The 16,949-nt window shown below is 53.0% G+C and overlaps 8 protein-coding genes across 8 annotated transcripts; 5 read left to right on the top strand and 3 right to left on the bottom strand.

Moving 5' to 3' along the window:
* Positions 1-2,126: 2,126 nt before the first annotated feature.
* CABS01_06201 (UV damage endonuclease UvdE) lies at positions 2,127-4,121 on the top strand (the record flags this gene model as incomplete). The annotated part of the gene is made up of 2 exons (XM_060539567.1): positions 2,127-2,744; positions 2,799-4,121. The coding sequence occupies 2 exons, from the start codon at positions 2,127-2,129 to the stop codon at positions 4,119-4,121; spliced, it is 1,941 nt and encodes a 646-aa protein (XP_060404104.1).
* Positions 4,122-5,523: 1,402 nt separating this feature from the next.
* CABS01_06200 (transmembrane amino acid transporter) lies at positions 5,524-7,553 on the top strand (the record flags this gene model as incomplete). The annotated part of the gene is made up of 4 exons (XM_060539566.1): positions 5,524-6,050; positions 6,106-6,177; positions 6,231-6,581; positions 6,635-7,553. 4 exons carry the CDS (start codon positions 5,524-5,526, stop codon positions 7,551-7,553), a joined length of 1,869 nt encoding a protein of 622 aa, XP_060404103.1.
* Positions 7,554-7,847: 294 nt separating this feature from the next.
* CABS01_06199 (uncharacterized protein) lies at positions 7,848-8,869 on the bottom strand (the record flags this gene model as incomplete). The annotated part of the gene is made up of 2 exons (XM_060539565.1): positions 7,848-8,207; positions 8,273-8,869. The coding sequence occupies 2 exons, from the start codon at positions 8,867-8,869 to the stop codon at positions 7,848-7,850; spliced, it is 957 nt and encodes a 318-aa protein (XP_060404102.1).
* Positions 8,870-9,719: 850 nt separating this feature from the next.
* Positions 9,720-10,793, top strand: CABS01_06198 (GTP cyclohydrolase I; the record flags this gene model as incomplete). The annotated part of the gene is made up of 3 exons (XM_060539564.1): positions 9,720-10,056; positions 10,121-10,425; positions 10,488-10,793. The coding sequence occupies 3 exons, from the start codon at positions 9,720-9,722 to the stop codon at positions 10,791-10,793; spliced, it is 948 nt and encodes a 315-aa protein (XP_060404101.1).
* Positions 10,794-11,501: 708 nt separating this feature from the next.
* Positions 11,502-11,893, bottom strand: CABS01_06197 (uncharacterized protein; the record flags this gene model as incomplete). The annotated part of the gene is made up of 2 exons (XM_060539563.1): positions 11,502-11,737; positions 11,806-11,893. 2 exons carry the CDS (start codon positions 11,891-11,893, stop codon positions 11,502-11,504), a joined length of 324 nt encoding a protein of 107 aa, XP_060404100.1.
* An 865-nt stretch (positions 11,894-12,758) lies between these two features.
* On the top strand, positions 12,759-13,208 carry CABS01_06196 (uncharacterized protein; the record flags this gene model as incomplete). Its single annotated transcript, XM_060539562.1, has 1 exon — positions 12,759-13,208. The coding sequence occupies one exon, from the start codon at positions 12,759-12,761 to the stop codon at positions 13,206-13,208; it is 450 nt and encodes a 149-aa protein (XP_060404099.1).
* A 39-nt stretch (positions 13,209-13,247) lies between these two features.
* Positions 13,248-14,139, top strand: CABS01_06195 (uncharacterized protein; the record flags this gene model as incomplete). Its single annotated transcript, XM_060539561.1, has 2 exons — positions 13,248-13,719; positions 13,769-14,139. 2 exons carry the CDS (start codon positions 13,248-13,250, stop codon positions 14,137-14,139), a joined length of 843 nt encoding a protein of 280 aa, XP_060404098.1.
* Positions 14,140-14,537: 398 nt separating this feature from the next.
* CABS01_06194 (cell wall protein) lies at positions 14,538-15,227 on the bottom strand (the record flags this gene model as incomplete). Its single annotated transcript, XM_060539560.1, has 1 exon — positions 14,538-15,227. One exon carries the CDS (start codon positions 15,225-15,227, stop codon positions 14,538-14,540), a length of 690 nt encoding a protein of 229 aa, XP_060404097.1.
* Positions 15,228-16,949: the final 1,722 nt, after the last annotated feature.

Here is a 16,949-nt window from a genome sequence, read left to right as displayed (position 1 = left end):
ACTCCGCATACGCAAGATGTGTGGAGAGACTGGAGGAATTGGGTGGACTCTGCAATGTCTGCTACCGATGCGTGCCGAAATAGAAGTTCAAAGTTGTGCGGCAAATCTACAATGAAGACGGAATGTCGCGATGTCACAAAATGGAGAATTGTAGACGGGGAACTGGAAGGTAACTATGCAAATTCTACCCGCTTGGCTCCATTGACTTTCTGCTTGGTGTAACGGATGTCTCCAAATGCTTCATTCATACCTACTTTAGACTGGAGAAGGAACTAAGGTAGACCAAGATGGCTCTCACCTGCCATTGATGCAAGGTACTTACCTACCTCTAAGGTACGGACGCTACGTTGAAGAAAAGGAGGAGAGGAAGGTGCTTGCTATTTGAAATTTGGTACGATGACAAGTTCTTTCCTAAATCTAAAAAAAATTGGTTGCGCACTTGCCATGCACATGGCTCAATAGTAAGGTAAGGTACTGACTGGTAGGTGAGGCAGAAGGAAGGCACAGGACTCAGGAGAGGTGTCGTGGTGGTGACGTCGGGAGCTCCTGCCGTCGATTTAATCGAGGTGCGTCTGCGCTGTTGGAGGAATGACGCACGATGTGTGGTCTGTGCTCTCCACACCTACCTCATAGCTCTGTATCGTCCCTTCCTCTGTTCCACATCCACGGTTGCGAACGCGCTTTTCCCTCCCGCGCTTCTTTCTTTTTCTGTTTCTTCTCCTTCTTCTTTGCATATCTGCTGGGATACAGTGAGGAATCATCCTTACTCATCAGGTAAGCGCCTTCCTCATCTCTAGTCGAGCGTCGACTGTGGCGTCTCAACTGCCTCATTACTCGTGTGGCGGTTTCGCGTACTCTCTTCAACTCGGCTGTCTTCTTTCCTGCCCGACTCTATTGATCCCACGCGTCATACCTCAAGGGGCGAGCTTCGACCCGGAATGTGGTACCGTATGGGACCTGATCCATATTTACAAGAAAAATAAGAGAGAAGAAAGTAGAGTCTCGCATAGCATGGAGAGGGGAGGCATCCTCGAGATCGTGTTGCCCTAACCTTACCTCATATCGTCCCTTAGGTTCTTCTCTTCCGCCACAAACATAAGAAAGCGAGAGTCAAACTAAGTGATTGGTAACACGATCGGGACCCTAAGGTACCTAAGGTAAGGTCAGGTAGAAAGCATCCGTCTTAGCTTCCTTTTCCAATTCCCATCCTTCCCGTCTATTCCCCTACCTACCCTACCTAGGTACCTACTTTAGCTCGGAGTACCTACCTCAAGCTGGGCTCAGGTAGATACTCGCCTCTATTACTAGCCCGCTCGCTTCAAGATACATGGCCGTTTGTACCTCACTCCCATCCGACGTCTGTCTCTCGAGCGCGCAGTGCTCGGTCTGTGGCCCCGTTGACCTCATCGACGTTTTCCATCTCTTCGTCTTTGCCTCTCTCTCTCCCACTCCCGTCTCTCTCCCTCTCCTTTCTCCGCCCTCTCACACACTCTTCCTTTGCTTCACTCGACGCGCATTGCAAGTGATTTGAGAAATCTCACTTCAACTCAGCCTCAACTCATATCAAATCACATACTCCTCTCTTACTTAACCATACCTTACAACCATACCTTACAGTCTCGTTGTCCCTGTCATCGTCTTCCTTCCCATCCTCGCTGAAGAGCATCATCCTGAACAGAGCACCCCTACTACACACACTTCATCCCTCGGGGTACCTCACTCGATTCGAAATTCGGTCACCTGCAGTTACGCCAAAGCGTCTCTACGTAATTCGCATCCATCTGACACCCGGCCATCCGCATTACCTTAGTTCCCACATGGCAAACATCCACCTTAGAGCATAACTATCCTAGGGTTCTATACTACTACGCGCTTCCGTATCCATCACCTTGCCGGGCCACTTCTCGACAGATTCGCCCGCTGCTCCCGTCATTGACTGCATGAGGACCTTTTCTTCCGCCGCGGCCAATCATCTGTTGTATCCGCGACGACTTCTTCGTGCCACGAGCCCCCTCGTGCCGTCACTTATCCCGCTCCTGAGCTCATCGCTCGCTTGTGTCTCCCACCCCCATCAGTACTCGCTCAGCCGACCATTTATATTACTTAACTGCTGCCCATACATCACCATGGCCGCACAGAAGCGAAAGAAGTCCGGTATAACAAATGGACAACCTACTACCACCGAGGCTGCAAACCCTGTCCCCGACACTCCGGCTCCGCGCCGATCCGCCAGAAACATCAGCGACGTGAAAACAGTCACCAAGCCCGGCGCCGCCATGAGTCCCACCGAGGCCGATCTTGCAAAAGACCAACCACCGGCTAAGCGCCGCCAGATTAGCCGCAAGAAGGCCGAGTCTGAGAATGGCGTGCGCCGTGCCATAAGAGAGCTCACTGAGATGGAGAACCGTCTACAGAATTCCACCAGGAACCAGCGTCTTGCCATCGAGACGAGCCATGTCCCGCCTGGTTCAACCAAGCCTCACTCAGACAAAAACGCGTATAAACCTCACTTGGCAGTCCATCCGTCAGATCCAGAGAAGCTCGCCCGGATGGCTGAAGAGGAGCGATCCGGTACCCCCAATTTGGATGCCGCCCCAATCGAAGGTCCGGACGGGGAAGGCGCAGTCGGTGACGTCGAGGACGACAAGATGCGCCTCGAGAACGCCCCGGAGAGAGGTGCTGGACGAGAGCCGCCTGTAAACAGCAGCTACCTGCCTCTCCCATGGACTGGAAGGTTGGGTTACGTATGATCTTTCCCACATCCTAGCTTTGGTTGTCGTTGACTAATACTGGATCAGGCCTGTCTCAATACCTATCTCCGCGCCGCAAATCCACCCGTCTTCAGTTCAAGAACTTGCCGCATAGCCTCCATATTACAACATCGTCACCCGCTTGCTGATCCATCTCAGCCTGAACACCCTACTAAGAATCGCCCCGACGAAAACCAGCCCGCCGATATCAAACGCGGTCAGAAGTATGTTGAGGAACTGGGCTTGGCCAATGCTCGGGATATTGTGAAAATGCTTCGCTGGAACGACAAGTACGGCATCAAGTTCATGCGACTCAGCTCAGAAATGTTTCCGTTTGCTAGCCATGAAGAATACGGCTACCGCCTCACCCCGTTCGCTGCGGAGCCTCTTGCAGAAGCCGGGAAAGTCGCTGCACAACTAGGCCACAGACTGACGACGCACCCCGGCCAGTTTACTCAGCTCGGCTCACCACGCAAAGAAGTCATCACAGCCGCAATTCGCGATCTTGAATATCACGATGAGTTGCTCGGCCTTCTCCGTCTCCCGGAGCAGCAAAATAGGGACGCCATCATGATATTGCATATGGGTGGCACTTACGGCGACAAAGCATCTACGCTGGATCGATTCCGTGCCAACTATGCTAAGCTGTCACAGTCTATCAAGAACCGACTTGTCCTCGAGAACGACGATGTTGCCTGGTCTGTCCATGACCTACTACCTATCTGCGAGGAGTTGAACATCCCAATGGTTCTGGACTTCCATCACCACAACATCATTTTCGACGCAAGCCAATTGCGTGAGGGTACCGAGGATATTACGAAGATCTACGATAGGATCAGTGCTACATGGACGCGCAAGAACATCAAGCAAAAGATGCACTATAGCGAATCCTGTCCGAGCGCTACCACACCCCGGGACCGAAGAAAACACTCTCCGCGAGTGCGCACTCTTCCACCGTGCCCTCCTGACGCAGATCTCATGATCGAGGCCAAAGATAAGGAGCAGGCTGTCTTTGAACTCATGCGAACATTCAGGCTTCCGGGATGGGACTTATCCAACAACGTGGTGCCACACGAGCGACTGGATGAAATCCGACCGAACAAGGCGGTCGCTAAGAAGGATGGCAAAAAGAAGCCTAAGAAATCCAAGAAGAAGAAGGATGACGACGACGAAGACGAGGAACCAGAGGAACCTGAATCCGTTCCTGTAGAAGAGAAAGCCATAGCCCCTGAGGATTTCGGCATGGGTGGACCGCAACATAGGGTGTATTGGCCTGAGGGTATGGAGGAATGGTTGAGGCCCAAGAAGCGGGAGGTCAAGAAAGCAAAATCAACGCAAATCAAAGAGGAGATCAAGAAGGAAGATGATTAATGCCGTAACCTTATGGCATGACGACTGGAGGGGTTCACCATGTACAATCTGTATAAAGACAAGGCTGACGCATCATCATCGAGACATCCGTCCACATAGCAGAAATGAAGTTTGAATCATAATGTCAAGGAAGATGAGAAACATCCTCAATCATACTAGCCATGAATGATAACAGGAAGTAATAAGATCTATGCGATGATGTGTTTATGTCTTTGATGTGGTCAACCATGAAGGGCACCCCTCGGCTTGTATTGGCAAAGGAGGTCCTGAGACCACCCCTTCCGACATTGGTAGAGTACAAAGCATGGATGATAATTGGGCACGTGTGTGCATCCGTCAAGGAATTCAATAATAATTGTATAGTCAAAGTCGATGATGCATACGACATCGATTGGTAGAATCATCGGCCCGTCGTTATCGGCGAGCTTCTAAGCGACCTACCTCGACGTTGGATTTGTAGACCGTGGAGATAGATGCCCTTTGAAAATTATCCACCCATCGCACTCATATATCAATTGGGACCATGATGAGGTGGAAGTGTTTCCAATGAAAGATATGAGCTCGTAGGACCCATGAGACTTGGCTGCATAACAACGCAACCAATCTGCGTGTTCTCATATACCTGCCATCGAGAACGTCATTGATGTCGACAACTGCCGAATACCCACCCCCTCAGCTCATCACAATCGTGACAATTCTCCAGCAGTCGCTAGAACTCTTCACATCTTTGATAAGTCTTGATCCCATCGTAGATTAGAAGACGGATCAGTTGAGCCGAGTCACCCCACAACTGACACCTTCAGGCTTCGAGAAGGGGGCTGAGAAAAAAGTCAATGACCAGATGATTGTGATAGTCACGCGGGATAAATTGACAACCAACAGTCCCCTGGCACTGTAGTCATCAAATCACCTTTGCCGACTGCCCGTCTGTCGTCAATTCGCGCCAAGGAGGGTTGCAACGACTTTTCCTTATCAGGGTTACAGCAGGCCCGGGGGGTTGAGAAAGCTTAGCTCGGGAGGAGATAGGATGGCGAGAGGGGGAGGGGGGGGTTATCCTTGAACGGCTCCAATCTATTCCGGAAGATTGACAGAGACATGAGGCATATCGAGGGGGTTCAGGGTATCTGACCTCTGGCTGAGTTGAAGTGATACCATGAAATGTCACTCTCCCTACCTACGCGACTGTGGTATCGGCGGCGATAGTTGGACTGGCCGATATCAGAACTGCTACGTTACGATCGATTGAACTCATAAGAAACCCACTCCCCATCTTCAACTTGAACTAATGAGCCTTGATAATGTGTGGTCTATCAAACATCTCCTTCCCCGACATCAGTGCCTCCTTGACCCTCATCGCGCCTGAAGTCGTCCCAACCCTGAAACACGATAAACCACACAAACAATGTCTGCCCATCACACTGCACCCGCGCCCACAGACGACATCCAGAAAGCTCAAAACAAACCACAGCCCCTCCTCGACCAAACCCCATCCCGCCAAGATGGACAAACCTTTTACACCATGGAGCCGCCGGCGGTGATCCTGCACGACCCCAACGTGACGTTTGAAGAGTACCTCTACTGGGCCGAAGTCACGCGTGCCGAGGAGAAGCTGGCAAACGAGCGGTATCTACACTCTCGAGGACCCTTGACGCTCAAGAGTGTTGTGAAAGATCGGTTCAGGAAGGGTGATGAGCATGTAAGGTTCCAGGGGGGCAGCGAGGGCAGTGGAAATGAGGATGTCGGTGCTGGTGTTGGAGAGAAGCAGAACGGGATTGGAAGCGATAAGGCTTTGCAATCTGCGGAGAGCAGGGACGGCGGTGTCGTTACGCTCGAGGAGTGGAAGACAGCGAGTAGGGCGGTGAGGACTGCTGGCTGGGGCGCCGTGTTCTACCTCATCACCACGGATATCCTTGGGCCATTTTCTACGCCGTAGGTTCACCTACTCTCAGACCTTGACTGAAGCGTAACTAACACGAGAAACCAGATGGGCCTTTGCTCAGATGGGTTACGGCCCTGGTATCGCGCTCTACACTGTCTTCGGCGTCATGTCGTTGTAGTAAGTCTCCCAAAGACCGCCCTCTTGGACAACAAGTGACTGACCAATTAAAGCTCCGGCTGGATCCTCTACAAAGCTTTCCTCGGCCTCGACTCGGACAGATACCCCCTCAAAGGCTACGGTGACCTCTACTTCCGCGTCTTTGGCGCCAAGGCAAGACACGCCATCAACCTGGCCCAAGGCCTCCAGCTAATGTTGTTTGTGGCCGTCCTGATCCTCGCGAACGGGCAGTCCATCTCGCAGATCAGCAAGGGCCCCAACGGCAATGCGGGAATCTGCTTCGTAGCCTGTCTTGTCATCTTCATGGCGGCCGGGTTCATCTTGGGCCAGATTCGGACGCTGCAGCGGTTTTCGTGGATTGCAAACTTGGCCGTGTGGGTGAATCTACTCATCATTTTCATCTGGTAAGTCTTGGAATGGTCTTCGGTTCGGGTTGATGTTGACCAAAGACAACCAGCATGGGCGTCGTGGCACACTCCCCTCCCAACTTCGCCGCGACCCAGGCCTCCTTCGGCGACACCTTCGGACCCGGACCCGTCATCACCTACGCCGGCACGCCCCCGCCCGGCATGGCTTCGGGCGGTTCCGGCTTCCTGGGCTCCATGAACGGGCTCAACCAAGCCGTCTACTCGTACGGCGGCTGTCTCATCTTCGCGGCCTTCATGGCGGAGATGCGGCACCCCATGGACTTTTGGAAGGCCCTTCTCTGCGGTGAGGTCTTTATTTACGTGTGCTACCTTGTCTTCGGGTTGTACGTGTACTCCTTCCAGGGCCAGTACGCCTTCAACCCCGCCATGCAGAGTCTATCGCCGTACTGGTGGCAGACGGCGACCAACATTCTGGGCCTGGTGACGGGTTTGATCGCGGCCGGGTTGTATGGGAATATCGGCATGAAGGTTCTTTACGTTGAGCTGCTGCAGGAGATCTTTGGGGCGCCGCCGTTGACCGAGTCTGCGGGCAAGATGCTGTGGGCGGCGGTGATACCCGTGTACTGGGCTCTCGCCTTCATCATCGGCGCCGCTGTGCCGCAATTCTCGCTGGTATCTGGGTTCATCGGGGCGCTGTTCATCCTGAGCTTCACATACACTCTGCCGGCGCTGCTGGGCCTTGGGTATTGGATTCGGAAGGATGCAATGGTGCCGGAACAGGAAACGTTTGACCCAACCACTGGTAGGTATGCGTATGTCGACAGTGGATTTCAGCGATACCGGCGGGGGTTCATGAAGAGACCTCTCTTCAATGTTTGGAACATCGTCTACATGCTGGGAGGGCTTGTCACGACGGCGTTGGGCATGTACTCGTCGATTGAAGGGTTGATTGCGGCGTTCAATGGCAAATCCCAGGCTACGAGCTTTGGGTGTGGAAGTCCAGTCTAGATAATTTAGGCTGCCTTGGGAATGATGCTTTGTGAGGATTCCTCAGTTGCTGCTGGATAGGGAGCGTACATCTTACTTACTTGGAAATGTACTATTTTGTGAATTTGCACCAGTCCATGATACTTTAATCATGATTCTCATATTGAAGACTGTATTCATTATGACAGCGCTGAGCCATCGATGAGCTAACTGTTTGTTAGACTGGGTATCATGTAAGTGGGCTCCCAAGCTTCTCCGTTGCCTTCCGCGCCCCCGCCATCCCGTCATGTCACAAATGGACTCTCTGCCATGGCATTACCGGAAAACTCGTCGTCCACCAGTTCGCACAGGGAATCTCTCCACGCCGCTGCTCTGCTGCTCATGCCACAAGCCTTGAATTCCCACCCAGCCTCCATCTCCCGATAGCTTGTAACGTCGCCATGCCTCGCGGAGATGGTCTGGTCGCAAGGGGCCTCTTCTGTCTTCTGTCTGCGTCGCGTCGTCTTTGGGCGGCGGCGTGGGTACGTCTGCCTGCTTTTCGCCAGTACCTTTGATCCATTCTCCTTGCACATCTCGAGCTCTCTCGATGAGCTCGCCGATGAAAAGCTTCGATACTGACTTGACGGCGAGAGCGACGTTCGGTGGGACGGATTGCGATACTGTCGCATTGACGACCTATGTGGTATTTTCGTCAGTACAATGGCATAGCGCCAGCCGGCAACCGGGTCGAGGAATCTTACCCTCTTGACTACGGACTCTGTGAGTTTGGCCGCACGCCAGAGTTCGTAGCGATCATACTGTTCTGGGTCAAAGGACTCCACGAGCATGGCACGGAGTCTTATCTCCTCTTGCTTCTGCTCCTGCGTCCTGACTGTAGAATCCACCAGCGCCATGCGCATATCGTTATCGTCTTCATCATCATTGGCGCCTTCCTCCTGTGCGTCGCCTCCAGCGCCTGCGCCGCTGACAGTTGTAGGTGCGCGTCCGCCTACAAGAGAGGGCGTTTGTTCTCTGGTCTCAACGTTGGTCTGGTTCTTGGGCTTCCTGCCGCGCTTCTTCTTAGGAGGCGCACTGACTTGGCTGCCGCTGACGACGCTAGCGTTGTCGGCCGAGGGTGAACGTGGGAATGGTGAGCCGGCTTCGGGTGGGAAAGAAGTCTGACGAAGGGGGTGGGCGGCTGCGGAGGTGACGGAGAGTGTCGAGGCCTTTCGGCGCTTGGCAGACCCGGGAGGGGCGCCATCTGATGCTCGCTTCTTGTTCGACATGGGGAGCTGCGCGGGTGACGGATACGGTGGTGAGTGTGCGGTTGGAGAGTACGAGTATGGAGGGGAAGCCATCGCGAAGGCTTCTTTCTAGGTGGATCGCAAGATAAGTGGTGAGCGCCGGCAAGCGCAGTTGCTATATCGGAGCGAGGGAAGGCACCTTTCGGAAGAGTCGAGAATAGGGTGTAGTCGAGGGAGGTGTCGGTAGGGGAGTCGTTACGTTTGCTTGGGTTCAAATTTGGTGGAAGTCGGCAAGGTCGTCGAATATCATGTCCAGCTTAAAGTCTGGAGTGTAAAGGCGCGCTGCGGTCGATGGATCTGGAAAGAGTGGAGCACGGGATCCCGGATGACTAAGGTCGAGTGTTTCCTGAGTTTCCCCGGCCAGCTGTCACATGACCGTGGCCAGCCCTTGGCAGTGTCAAGGTTTGAGCTACACTGAGGTACCTAAGGTAGATCGTGCACGGCAGGCTAGAAACAAACGGGCGGATGTTTGAGCGAGGTTCCACTGAAGGCACGTACCACCCGGAATGGACCCTTGCGTCAGACGGGAATCGGAGAAGTGGATACCTGAGGTAACTAGCCATTTTTCGCAGTACCAAGCTTACACTGCAGCGAGCGCTGAACGTGGCTGGCCGCTGCACCGGTGACTGGCAGAAATGCACTGCTGCAGCACGTTGCAATCCTGAATCCTGGGGGAGGTACCTCTGAAATCGCGCTAAACCACCCGATAAGATAACGCCGGCCGTAACCGAATTTTCTGCTCCGATTTCCCTCCAGAGTCTCGAATGAGCGCAGCGGGGGCCGCCTGGGTACGGACTTTTGTTCATTTGGAGCACCCAAATGTTCCCATTCTCCCACCTTCATAACCACAACCACCGACCTTGACAACCAATTCCCTCTCCTCTCCTCGGATCCAGATATCACAATGACCCAATCAGAGGGCGCAGCCGTCAAAGAAAGGAAGAGAAGCCGGAGCAGGCACCAGAATGGCCACCACAGCGCTTCAAGCGACGGGAGTGAAGCCGAGACCGCGAGCCAGTCAAGCAAGCGAAGCAGCAGGAAGCGCAAGGGCGACGACGATGCCAAAGTCAACGGCAACCACTCCAAGAAGCAGCGCCGCCCAAGCCTGAGCCAGCCTGCGCGCGATCCCCGTGATACCACCACATCCAAGTCCAAGAAGAAGTCGTCCAAGCCCAAATCCGAGGGCGTCGTAACGAGGTCACCGAGCCCGGTGATCGACTTTGACGGCCTGAGTCGCCCGAGTAAGAGTCACGCCATTCCCGACCCCGCGCAACCCCAATTGACTAATGCGCAATGTCTTTTCAGGCCTCGGAACCCGTGAACGTCTCGACGAGTCCCCCGAGCAGGCTGCCGTTCGTCTCGAAAAGATGAAGGGCGCCGTCCGCACCATCCTCGAATGCGTCGGCGAAGACCCCGACCGCCCCGGCATCCTCGACACCCCGAGACGCTACGCCGAGGCCATGCTCTTCCTGACCCGCGGCTACCAGCAGAACGTCAAGGACATTGTCAACAATGCCATCTTCCAAGAAGGCCACAACGAGATGGTCATTGTCAAGGACATTGAGATCTTTAGCATGTGCGAGCACCACCTCGTTCCGTTTACCGGCAAGGTTTGTAGACCCCGATATTCGCCCATTGACAATTGCGACCCCCGGCTTACAAGTGTCTGCAGATGCATATTGCCTACATTCCCAAGAACCAGGTCATTGGCCTGTCGAAGCTGCCCCGTATTGCCGAAATGTTCAGCAGACGTTTCCAGATCCAGGAGCGCCTGACGAAGGAGGTTGCCTACGCCATCATGGAGATTTTGAAGCCCCAGGGCGTCGCCGTTGTGATGGAGTCCAGTCACTTGTGCATGGTCATGCGCGGCGTGCAGAAGACGACGGCTAGCACGATAACTAGCTGCGTGCTCGGTGCCTTCGAGAAGAAGGAGAAGACCCGGAACGAGTTCCTCAGTTTGGTGGGGTTGAAGACATAGACGGGCATGCTGCGCAGAGGCACTCTGAGACATTCCTCGAAAGGAACATCTTCCGAGCGGCAATGATCCCGTCTGATATTTTGTTCTACATATTCTTGGCGTTTGGTTTACACGGGCATGCATCACGAATTGGAAAGACCATGTTTAACACTGGGTCAAGCATTGGCGATTATTGGGGGGGTAGATTTCATGAGAAGGGAGCTCAACGCTCGTTCTGGACTAAAAGAATTTTTCAAAGCGCAAAATACAACACTTACATTGCTGGCTGCGGGCTGGCTAGATTGCTCGTTGTCCAGCCAAGGGTTATTCAAGCCTGCCTACCACGCCTACCTACGTACTATGTACATCCACCGTATCCTCACGCCTACCGGCATAGTAGTCCGTCATCGTGCTCTGGCACCTAAGCGGTGAGACGTCTCCCTGCATTGATATGCGCTGCAAGGGAGCGCAAGCTATGCCGTCATGCCGCCATGGAGGGGCAGTGAAACAAGGCCAATTGGCATTGACTCGGAAGCGAGTCGAGTTGGGGAACAGTGTCGCTGAGGGAAGGAAGCAAAAGCAAAAGTGAACCCCGCACATACCACGACCCACCCACAAACCTCTTGGTGAAGGCATCGTCAACACAACACAACACCGCAAAAGCCAAAAAATGAGAGACATCTCACCTTCCAGAATCGAACTAGAGACCTTTCGATAACAATGGAACCATTACAGTCGAACGTTACAAGTCAACTTCGTTCTTAATATCGCCAGTATCATTAGAACTACTATAACCCACTTCTTCAAGAGCAATCTTTGGTGAATATTTGAAAGATGAGAAGTAAGAAATGCGACAAGGATGACAATTAGAGCAATGATAGTCATAAGTATAATAGAGATAACAAGAGTAATAAAGGCCAGAAAGGTAAGAAAGTTACATATGAGTGGGACAGAATGAATGATCTCTACCGAGGCAAAGTATTCAACGGTAAAATACTTACTATTTCAAGTCTCTCAAGGCCAAACCTGACACGAATGAGGACACTATCACCAAGAAGACCGAGAAACCAGACCAAGAGTTGTATAAGCTGAACAGCAGTTCCCGAGCAACCAATATCCATCACGGAAATGGACACCAAACTGACAGCAGAGAGTAAGTAGACCGGCAAAGAGAAATAGTGGTGTTCAACTAGTTGCTTCCACCCGGCTAAAGCGCACGGTTCTGAACCTCAACAAGCAGCAAGATAGAGACAACATTCCTCTCAACTCGGACAACTCTTAGGCCTTGAATTGATGTCATCTGGCAATGTGTTTAGAAGTCAAGCTGCGCGTATCGCAATAAGCGTACTCAATATAGACTGTTCACTTTCCCCGGGTTGAGGGCAAGATAGGGGTTCGAGGCAGAAGATTGATAACAGTCTCTTTAGTCAAAGCGAGGTGAGAGTTACTTGTCAAGTAGAGACTATAGTCCATACCCCCTCCCTCTTCTCTCACTCAAGGTGAAATGTGGGGTGGTTCCTTCCTCGAATAGTGTAAATTGGTCTTCAGGTCCTGCCCGGAGAAGGCTCAGAGATTTAATACTCGAGTCTTCTCTCTTTCTTTTCCTTCTTCGTCTTCCTCTCCTCACATTCTACCCACAGAAGGAGTCTGGTGTCAACGGGCCCCTTCCAGCCTCACACACACAATAATTGGCAGGAAAGCACTCCAAGGTATGTTTTTCATTTTCCTTTTCTTTTTCAACACATCCTACTAATGTCAAAGATGAAGATATCTTGTCATTTCCATATCCTCACGAGTTCACCAATCCTCTCCGCGCTTGAGAGGCTCAGCTCCTTCAGCTTTACCTACTTCCATACCAATAGACCGGTTATCCCCAGTAATCGTTCATCAAAAATACACGTGAGTATCATATTTGTAAGGCGTGCTCGGTGTACTGACGAACCCAAGACTCAGGAATCCCATCCTCACTTCTTCGACACCCTCAATATGACTGACGCCAACACAAGGGACCCGTCCTCTCTGGACGGCACACCACGTCTGCCCCTGCAGGAAAGCGAGCCACGCCCCAGCATTGTCGAAACCCCCTCAAGGCAAGTTCTCAATGGATCACATGTTGCCAGAGAACGTCCATGGAGCAGAGGTATTCTTCCGGACGACTTTCCCGAGTATCGCAGACAAATGGTACTACAGCTTTCCAAAGCGCACGAAGCCGGTGTACAGTGGAACGACATCTACTTAGACGCTGAATGGTGCCTTCCTTGGTGGGAGGGAATTGATCCAGTGGATCTGAAGCCGGGCGAAGGGAAGACTTTGTGGAAGTGGTCGGGTAATGGCAAAGTCTCGCACGATTCTAACAAGAAATCCAAAACAGTAGCCGACCAGCATATCAAGGCACTGAAGGAGCTCTTCGATAAGGAGCTGTCGGGTGACAACTGATACCACGAATCTCTGACCAAGCTGAGGGATTTGGCAGAAATGCTAGATGGATACCCTGTCGCCAAGCAAGACTTCGAGGATGCCATACAACCAGTTAGGGAGGCCATAGATGTCTGGCACGAGATCTTTGCGAAGATGGGAGCAAAATCGGTGCCAATTGCAGAAGCAGATCTTGTCTCTGCTTTTGGCAATCCCATCAGCCCCTTCCTTGGTCTACCGGCAGACTCCACGACGTGGGTAGACTTTTTGAGAAGGTTGATTGGACTGGAGGGATGGGATCTCATTCAAAAAGTCACGAGTATCCAGGTTTATGGGGTTGGGAAATTGGGGCTGCTGTCAAAGACTGATCTTGATGAGGCACTCCTCGTGGTCAAGAATCATGCCCACTTCCGATACCTCATGTGGGCAGAAAAGCTCATCAAGGCCTACGAGGGCGATGAATCTAACCTTATGAACATAGGGCGTCGACGCAAGGTCGATGAAATGCCCCCCAACGCCGAGTTTGAGAAGGGTGAGGGCATTGCTACCGAGAAGCCTAACTCCAAAGCAACCGGTTGTAGACAAGTCCCACAATGACGACCGCGAGAATGAGGATGCCGCCACCTTTGAAGCAAGTCTCTGGGAACCCGTCGGGGTTCCTGACGATTATGTGGATCTCTCATGGTCGAACTTCGAATTGATGAGCGATTCTCAATATCAGGAGTATCTTCGCATCGTGGCCGAGCAGTCAAAGGAGAGCGAGAGCGAACCCACCGCTTCACAGAGCAATCCACAGAATGACGAGGCCGATGACGAGATGATTATCGATGAGGAGACACTGAACGATATGTCTTCAGGTTGGATCGGGCACATGCCCATCGCCAGAGGTCTTGACGAGGTGGAAGATGAGGAGGAGGACGGTAACGAGGAGGCAAGTTGGTTCATAGAGTGAGCAACGACACCAACCAACAAGTAGTAGATTGTCTGCGGTCCTCAGATGGGGACAAAGGTTCAGGGTTATACAGCGAATTTTTCACGCCTCAACGCGTGCATTGAGCCTAACCCATACACGTAAACCGCCGATGTGATTTAGCTACCGCAGTCCACATGACACTCTGTAATAGTCAACCTATCAGCAACGTAGGAGGTAAGGTAGACGTCAGCGTACACTTAATGTGCAAAGAAGCAGGCTTCGCATTGTCTACCTGAGCCCGTATGATACAACTCTCAGCATGCCTATAAGAAAGGAAAAAAGGCCATCATAGACAAAGTTTTGAAATCTCCCACATATCCTCCGCTGATCTTCGGTCCAAACCCCAAACTCCGATCCCATCTCCACGCCAAACCCGCTTACAGCAACATGACAGCAAACGCCGCCGCGGCGATAGAGCCGAGGCCGACGGAGAGGGTAGCAGCGCTGGCCTTGGCCGGGGAGGAAGTCTTGGGTGTACCGTTGTTGGAGGTTCCGTTGCCGCCGCCACCCATGCCGTTTGCGTTGGTGCAGTTGCCTGCGGCGAATGACTGCTGGGTTGATGAGAGTGTTGTGGCGAAGCTGCCGGCAAGTTGGCTGGCGACGGACTGGACACTCTGAGGAACCTTTGTGACGACGGTATCGATGAGCTTCTTGGCGCCATCGCCAACGGAGCCGACTTGTGAGGAGATGATACCGCAAAGGCTGGCCTTCTCGAATTCGGGCTTCTTCTTCTCGAGGTTCTTGGTAAGGGCGTTGCCGTCGCTCTGAAGTCCAGAGACGAACTGCTGGAGCTGGAGAGCCTCGTTGAGGGTGATCTCGCTCGTGCCCATAACCTGCTGGGTTCCCTGGTTGAGGGTGTTGGTGAAGGCGCCAGCAGCACCGGCGAGGCCGCTGAGGTCGCCGTTGAAGCCCTCCACAGCCTTGTTGAGGTCCTTCAGTGAGTTGCCGACTTGTTGGATGACGCCCTGAATGGTGGCCAAGTCACGCTCGGCGACGACCTTGGTGGGGGGCTCGGCGAAGACGCCCATAGCCAGAGTGAGGAGAGTGATCTCGGTAGTGAACTTCATCTTGTCGGTCGAGGATACCGGGGGTTGTGAATGTAGTTGGTGTTGATGGTGATGATCTTCCGGAGATTCAAGTGTATAGCGTACGGAGGGTATATCGACGTGTTTGGCCAGCAAGCATGAGAGAACTGGAAGGCAAGTGAGGGAAGAAGGATCTCGGAGGCTTATAGACTGGCACAGACTAGATCAGACCCTCACATACGGGAGGGGCAAAACAACCTTCGCACAGACAGTAACATTATATGAAATCTCAGCTCATCGACTTCCCAAAAGCGTAATCCGTCTCACAAGTTACTCACGGTTCACCCCCGTACCTATTTGCCCACCTTCGTACGGTTTGGGGGAGTGGGAGGTAGAGGAGGGGGCGAGAGGCCCGAGGAAGAAGATTCGACTCGACGCTTCTTCTGGCCCTCCATCACGTCTTCCTCGACCGGGGCATGCCTCTGGCCATTATTCGCATTGACTGCTGTCTTTGTACTTGACGTCAATGCATGGATCAGGAAGAGTACCTGGCACGGCAGGCCTACTCAGATTCGAGGCAGGATGGGATATGAATGACTTTGTTCGGCCACTCGCATCGCGCGAATCGGCGTGACCCGCATCCCATTGCCGATGGATGAACCTTTGAGGCTGATCGTCAACATGGGGGATGGCATCCTTGTTTAAGGTCCGGCGCTTATTTCACACAAGCTCGACGGGTAGCCCGCAAATTCGACCCGTACTTGCGGGTTCGGGCAATATTGACGATGTATCTGGCCTTCCTTCAAGCCTCACTTTCTCGATGGTGGAGGCTGTGCACTACCTTAAACCCTCGAGCTCTCTATGCGTTGCTCGACTGATATTTGAGGCGCGGGGCTCCGTCTTCTCTTCGACATTCTCAGCAGCCAAGCCTCTTCGAATTGCCCCTCAGCCAAACAACCAACACCACCACCGGGCGGCGGAGCTATTTTAAAACAAAGATATAAAACGGATTCGTCCCCGAAGCTGGGGTGTTAAACACTCTCCAGCCCATGAGCCTCCCCCTTCCAAGCACAGCCTGACACGACGTCGCTCGCCGAAGTGAAACGTGAAACGTGCGGACGGATCCCTGCTCAACTCTCTTCCCGCGCTGGCGGATCTGGCGATCCCCCACGGCACCACTACCAAAGAAGACAAACCTCTCGCTTGTGAACTTCCGACTTGCTTTGCTGCGGAGTTCTCTCCAGGCCTCTGATAGGAAAAAGCTCCTCGAGAAGTCAACCGGGGGTTGTTGGGATCATCCAGGCCAGCCGTCGCAGGATTTGTTAACGAGAGCGGGATACGCCGGCAGAGGTCAGACCGCTCGTCGGTGCGAGCTTAATTCTTCCTCGGTCGGCCGGCCATCTGCCTTGTGTGTGAAGGGTCTCTTCGAGGGTCCTATCAAACTGTTTTCAGGCCTCTTCTCATTCTCAAAGCGATAGTATACGTTGGATATCGCACGTTCTTTAAGCCTGATGGCAGATGACCGACCGGTTGATTGACGTAAAGGACGGGCCGTCTTTGGCGTCTTCACGATGCATAGCTTCATGTGCGGCACTGACGATGGCCTAGCGTGTAAGTCAGAGTCTGCCTTCCACACGGCCTTCCGCTCAAATTTGGGTTAGTTGGAAAGCCTAAGGTGAGGTGACGCCCGGAAATAAAACTCAGGTAGAGTGCAATCCGAGACCCGCAAATCAGTAGTGTCCCACGAGTCGATTCAGGAAACAC

Source organism: Colletotrichum abscissum (assembly GCF_030869225.1).
Source record: "Colletotrichum abscissum strain IMI 504890 chromosome Unknown Scaffold_13.1, whole genome shotgun sequence".
NCBI classification, from domain to species: Eukaryota; Fungi; Ascomycota; class Sordariomycetes; order Glomerellales; family Glomerellaceae; genus Colletotrichum; species Colletotrichum abscissum.
Note: the sequence above shows the minus strand (reverse complement) of the source record. Positions and strands in the feature narration are given on the sequence as shown.